The 6,793-nt window shown below is 42.4% G+C and overlaps 1 protein-coding gene across 1 annotated transcript; it reads left to right on the forward strand.

Moving 5' to 3' along the window:
• The first annotated feature begins 4,143 nt into the window (after positions 1–4,143).
• On the forward strand, positions 4,144–4,713 carry LOC104213989 (uncharacterized). The gene has a single exon (XM_009763574.1). The coding sequence runs from the start codon at positions 4,144–4,146 to the stop codon at positions 4,711–4,713; it is 570 nt and encodes a 189-aa protein (XP_009761876.1).
• The last annotated feature ends 2,080 nt before the right edge of the window (positions 4,714–6,793 follow it).

Below are 6,793 nucleotides of genomic sequence, written 5' to 3' on the forward strand. Positions count from 1 at the left end.
TGCACTATCTATCAGACATCCTCAGATGGAAAATTGGGGTCGTGATAAGTTGGTATTAGAGCCCTAGGTTCATAGGTGTTAGGAATCATATGTAGGTTTAGTAGAGTCTTGCGCATAAGTACGGAAACGTTTGTACTTATCTTTGAGAGGCTATGGAACTATTAAGAACTTCACTTCTTTGATTCTTTATCATGCGAATTTATTAACTTCAAAATTCTGAATCTTTGTCTTTCTATTCTCTCACAGATGGTGAGGACACACACCGTGGATCCGATGATCAGATACTGGTTCCCCCTGCTAGAGTCGCGACACGCCGGGGCTGAGGAGGGGCACATGGTGCAGCTAGAGCATATGCCCAAGATGCGACAAAGGAGCCACCAATAGCTTTATTTAGGGGGCAGGCACCCGAGGTGCCTCTTGCCACCCCTGCAATTCAGGAGACCCTCGCACTATTCTTGAGCATGTTCAGTACTCTAGCTCAGGCGGGTTGATTTCACTTTCACCAACCACGTCTCAGGCAGAGGGAGGAGCTCAGACTCCCGCAGCCATACTCCAGAGCAGTGGGTCCATATTCATCAGATCCAAGAGGTTATGCCAGTGCAACCTATTGTTCTGGTTCTGCCCGTGGTTAGGGAAGTGGCATTTGAGGAGGAACAGCTTAGACTTTAGAGGTTCAAGAAGTATCATCTTCCTTCCTTCAGCGGCCTAGCTACAGAGGATGTACAGGGTTTTCTAAAGAAGTGCCATCGTATTCTCTGCACCATAGGTATTGTGGAGACGAGTGCGGTTGCCTTTACTACATTCCAACTGTCAGGAGTAGCACATCAGTCGTGGCGGGCTTACGAGGAGGGTAGCACCGCCTATGCATCTTCACTTACATGGACTCAGTTATCAAAGATGTTCTTGAGAGAGTTTGTTCCCTAGAGACTTAGGGACGCATGGGGCACAGAATTTGAGTAATTGTGCCAAGGTACTATGACAATGTCAGAGTATGTTGTCAGATTCAGTGAGTTGTCCAAACATACACCTGCCTTGGTTTCCACAGTCAGAGAGTGAGTCTGTCTATTCATTAAGGGGCTCAACTATAGTATTAGATTCGGCATGGCTCGAGAGTTGGAGATAGATAATCAGTACCAACATCTGGTAGAGATAGCGGAGGTTGGCGGTATGTGGGGCCGTGAAAGTGAGAGTGAGGACACGGAGGCCAAGTGGCCTATAGATTATGGTGGATATAGTGGTACCTACGCCCGAGCTGTAGCCCGTCATGGTAGAGTCTATATGAGTCGTCTAGTTCATTCAGAACTTCCAGCTTCTAATGGTACTTTGGCTACTTCCAGGTCTCAGGTTGCCCATTATGCATTTCCACTATCTAGTGCACCTCCTTCATAGGATGCCTTCAGCGATCAGTCTAGCTCACCAAGCTAGGGCCAGTTTCAGCAACCACATCCTCCAATAGCTTGGTTTGAGTGTGGTGATACCAGACATATGGTGAGGGACTGCCCCAGACTCAGGAGGGGTGCACCTCCACAGAATACACTATCTCCATGTATTCCTTCAGGTCCACAGACTTTTCAGGCCGTGATTGCTACTCCAAGTGTCACTCCACCTGCACAGCCAGCTTGGAGTGGAGGTCAGGCGGGTAAGGGTCGCCCTATAGGGGGAGGCCAGGCAAGATGCTATGCTTTTTTGGGTAGGACGGAGGTGGTCGCATCAGACGCGGTTATTACAAGTATTGTTTCAATTTGTCATAGAGATGCATTAGTGTTATTTGATCGAGGCTCCACTTAATCATATATATTATCTTACTTTGCTCCATATTTGGGTATATCTCGTGATTCTTTGAGTTCTCCTGTATATGTCTCCATGCCTGTGGGAGATTCTATTATTATGGACCATGTGTATCGGTCGTGTTTCGTTGTTATTGGTGGTTTTGAGACCAAATTTGATCTATTGATACTCAGCATGCTGCTTGATAGAGATATCGATTTTGGTATTGACTTGTTGCTGAGCACTCAACCCATTTCTATTTTACCTTATCGTATGGCACCGACATAGTTGAAGGAGAGCAGCTGCAAGATTTGCTTGATAATGGTTTCATCCAGCCTAGTGTTTTACCTTGGGGTGCTCCGGTTCTGTTTGAGAAGAATAAGGATGGTTCTATGCGCATGTGCATTGATTATCGACAGTTAAACAAGGTCACAGTGAAGAACAGGTACTCATTGCCACACATTGATGACCTATTTGATCAGCTACAGGGTACCAGAGTGTTCTCAAAAATTGATTTGTGTTCACAGTATCGATAACTACAGATTCAAGATCCGGATATCTCGAAGACTGCCTTTAGAACTCGGTATGGTCACTATGAGTTCCTTGTGATGCCATTTGGGTTGACCAATGCCCCAAAAATATTTATGCACCTGATGAACAGTGTATTCTAGCCATATCTTGATTCATTTGTCATTGTGTTTATTGACGACAACTTGGTGTATTCCTACAGTTGGGAGGATCATGAGCAGCATTTGAGGATTGTGCTCCAGACCTTGAGAGAAAAGAATTTGTATATAAAATTCTCTCAAAGTGTGAATTTTGGCTTGATTCGGTAACATTTTTGGGCCATATGGTGACGAGTGAGGGGATCAAGGTTGATTCGAAGAAGATTGAAGCAATTTAGAGTTGGCCCAGACCATCTTCAGCTACTGAGATCCATAGTTTTCTTTGTTTGGCCGGGTTGTATCACCGATTCGTAGAGGGTTTCTCATCCATTGCGGCACATATGACTAGACTGACCCTAGAAGGGTGCTCCTTTTAGATGGTCTATGGAGTGTGAGGTGAGATTTCAATATCTTAGCCCCAGTGTTGGTATTGCCTACGGGTTTGGGGTCTTACACTGTGTATTGTGATGCGTCCTGTATTGGCCTTGTCGCGGTATTGATGTAAGATGGTAGGGTGATTGCCTACGCGGCTAGGCAGTTGAATGTTTATGAGAAGAATTATCCAGTTCACGACTTGTAATTGGCAGCTATTGTTCATTCCTTGAAGATTTGGTGACACTATTTATACGGCATCCCATATGAGGTCTATACTAATCACCGGAGTCTCCAGCATCTGTTCAAATAGAAAGATCTTAATTTGTAGCAGCGGATATGGTTATACTTGCTTAAAGATATTTTATATCATCTTAGGAAGACCAATGTGGTGGCAGTAGAGAGTCTACTAGCCATTGGTGTTTAGGCCATTGCCAATCAGTTTGTTAAACTGGATGTTTCGGAGCCCAGTCAAGTTCTTGCTTGTGTGGTTTCTCGGTCATCTTTATATGATCATATTAGAGAGCGTCAATATGAGAACCCACATTTACTTGTCCTTAAGGACACGGTACAACACAGTGATGCCAAGGAGATTTCTATTGGAGATGACGGGGTGTTGAGGATGCAGAGCCAGTTATGTGTGCCCAACGCAGATGGGTTACGTGAGTAGATCCTTCAGGAGACCTACCGTTTGTAGTACTCCATTCATCCGGGTGCCGCTATGATGTATCAGAATTTGAGGCATCACTATTGGGGAGAATGAAGAAAGACATAATGGAGTATGTAGCACGGTGCCTTAAGTTTCAGCAAGTGAAGTATGAGCATCAAAGGCCAGGCAATTTTCTTTATAGACTTGAGAATCCTGAGTGTAAATTGGAGCATGTTTCCATGTACTTCTTTGTTGGGCTCCCACGGAATTTGAAGAAATTTGACGCTATATGGGGGATTGTGGATAGGTTGACCAAGTCATATTTTATTCCGTTGGTGACTATCTATTCTTTAGAGCAGTTGGCATATATATATATATATATATATATATATATATATATATATATATATCTACGAGATTGTTCGACTTCATGGCAAGCCAATATCCATCATCTCTAACTGGGGCACGCAGTTTATATCACACCTATGAAAGGTCGTACATCGTGAGTTAGGTACATGGGTTGAGTTGAGTACAACATTTCACCCCTAGACGGACGGAAAGTCCGAGTGCTCCATTCAGATATTAGACGATATTCTTCGTTCATGTGTTATGGATTTCGAGAGTTCTTGGGATCGGTTCTTGCTACTTGCAGAGTTCGCCTACAATAACAGCAATTAATCAAGTATTCAGATGGCTCCTTATGAGGCCCTATATAGGAGGTGGTGCCATTCTCCAGTTGGTTGGTTTGAGCTGGGTGAGGATAGATTGTTGGGCACAAATTTGGTTCGAGATGCCTTGGAGAATGTCAAGCTGATTCAGGATCGGCTTTGCACAGCACAATCTAGGCAGAAGAGTTATGTTGATTGGAAGGTTCATGATGTAGTATTTACAGTTGGAGAGCAGTTTTTGCTCCGAGTTTCACCCTTGAAGGGTGTGATGATGTTCGGGAAGAAGGAAATGTTGAGCCCTAGGTATATTGGCCCTTTTGAAATCCTCAATAGAGTGAGGGAGGTGGTCTATAGGCTTGTATTGCCACCTAGCTTATCTGCAGTTCACCCGGTGTTCCATGTTTCCATGCTCCGAAAGTATCACATTGATCCGTCCCGTATTTTAGATTTCAGTTCAGTCCAATTAGATAAGAATTTGACTTATGTTGAGGAGTCGGTAGCCATCTTGGACAAACAGGTCCAAAAATTGAGGTTAAAGAACATTGCTTCAGTGGAGGGGTCAACCAGTCGAGGTGCCGACTTGGGAGACTGAACATGATATGCGTAGCCGTTATCCTCATCTTGTAACCACTTCAGGTATGTCTCTATACTTATTTGAGGACGAATGTTTATTCTAAGAGGGGGAGGATGTGACGGACCAGTCGGTCATTTTAAATATTTTAGACTTGTTCCCCTATTTATTAACTCCTCTATGTTATATTGTTGTTATGTGACTTCCCGGGGTGATTGGTTTTGGTTTTGAGTGAGTTTCGAAGTGAATTGGGACACTTAGTCTCATAGTTGGAAGCTTAAGTTGAAAGAGTTGACCGAAATTTGACTTTTGTGTAGATGAATCTGGTATGGAGTTTTGATGGTTCGGATAGCATCATAAGGTGATTTTGGACTTAGGCATATGTACAGATATTGATTTGGAAGCTTGTAGGTCGTTTTGGCTTGAATTGGCAAAAGTAAAAAAGTTGAAGGTTTGGAAGGTTGAGAAGTTTGACTGAGAGTTTACTTTATTGATATTGGAATCGGATTCCAATTCTAGAAGTTGGAATAGGTCCATTGTATCATTTGTGAGTTGTGTGCAAAATTTGAGTTCAATCGGAGTTGGTTTGGTATAAATCAGCATTAGTTTTGGAAGTTGAATGTTCATGGATTCAATAGGTTTGAAATGGGGTGCGATTCGCAGACTCGATGTTGTTTGATGTGGTTTTAGGCCTCAAGTAGGTCAATTATGTGATTTGGGACTTGATGGTATATTTGGACGGGGTCTCGGGGGGGCCCAGATGTGATTCAGGTTGAATCTGAAGTCATTTTGGGCTTGAAAGAATTTCTGCCCAGTTAAGGTTCTGGTGCAATCATGCCTGCGCACTTTGGGCCGCAGGTGCGGCACAACAGAAGCAGCCTGTGAGCCATAAAAACGAGTTTGGGCTGGACGAGCTGTGAATGCAGGTGCAGTCATTTCTCTGTAGAAGCGAACACACAAAAGAGGCTTGGTTCCGCAGAAGCGCTCACAGGTCCGCAGAAGCGGTATTTCCTAGCTTGCAATGGATTTTTCGTAGGTGCGGAGCCGCGAAAACGGTTGTTGATCTGCAGATGCAAATTACTGGGCAGAAAAGGGGCAGATCGAGGGTTTTGTGCCATTTTTTGTATTTTGAGTTAGAAAGCTCGATTTTGGGCGATTTTGGAAGGGATTTTCAAGGAGTTGCTCGGGGTAAGTTCTTTTGACTCAGATTTGATTATTAGTCATGAATCCATCATTGTTTTTTTATCATTTAATTAGTGTTTTGAATTGGAAAAATTATGAAATTTTGTGAAAACTTCCTAAGCTATAATTTGAGGTTTTGAAGGTCAATTTGAGATCGAAGTCGAATAATTTTAGTATGGTTGGACTCGTTATTGAATGGGTGTTCGTATTTTGTAAGTTTGGTCGGGTTTCGAGATGCGAGCCCGGGATTGACTTTTTTAATTTTCTTTAAATATTAAAACTTTATTATCCAGAATAGTTTCCTATGGTTTGTATTTATGGTATTAAGTTATTTTGGCTAGATTCGAGCCGTCCGGAGTTAGATATTCGCGGAAAAGGCTTACTAGTGGATTGAGTTAGCTTGTTTGAGGTAAGTATCTTTCCTAACTTTGTGTGGGGAAAATTACCCCTTGGGATTGGAGTTGTTTGTGTTATTTGTGGTATGTAAAAGCCGTGTACGCAAGGTGACGAGTGGGTACATAGGCTATATTTGTTATTTAACCGGTTTAAGTTATTTGGACTCCTTTCATGCCTTTAATTAAACTATCATAACTTGTTATATTTTTCATTATTAGTCTACCCTTACATGTATTAATCTACTCTCACTTGCTTTATTTGACATTGTTAACACTTGTTCCACCTCTTACTTGTTATTTTCTCTTATATGCTTTAGTTGAAGTTATTGTCTTCCTTATTGCTTTGTCATTGCTTTAATTGTTGAATTATTTACTTGAAGTTGTTGTTCTTATAGAATATCTTCTTGTTGAGTTATTGGTGTTGAAGTTGTAAAAGCAGTCATCACATTGAGGCAAAGTTGTTAATTGTTGAAATACCATTCGTGTTGAGCTATTCACTTCCAGATTGTTATTGTTGAGATTCT

This window comes from Nicotiana sylvestris, chromosome 11 (assembly GCF_000393655.2).
Source record: "Nicotiana sylvestris chromosome 11, ASM39365v2, whole genome shotgun sequence".
Taxonomy (NCBI): domain Eukaryota; kingdom Viridiplantae; phylum Streptophyta; class Magnoliopsida; order Solanales; family Solanaceae; genus Nicotiana; species Nicotiana sylvestris.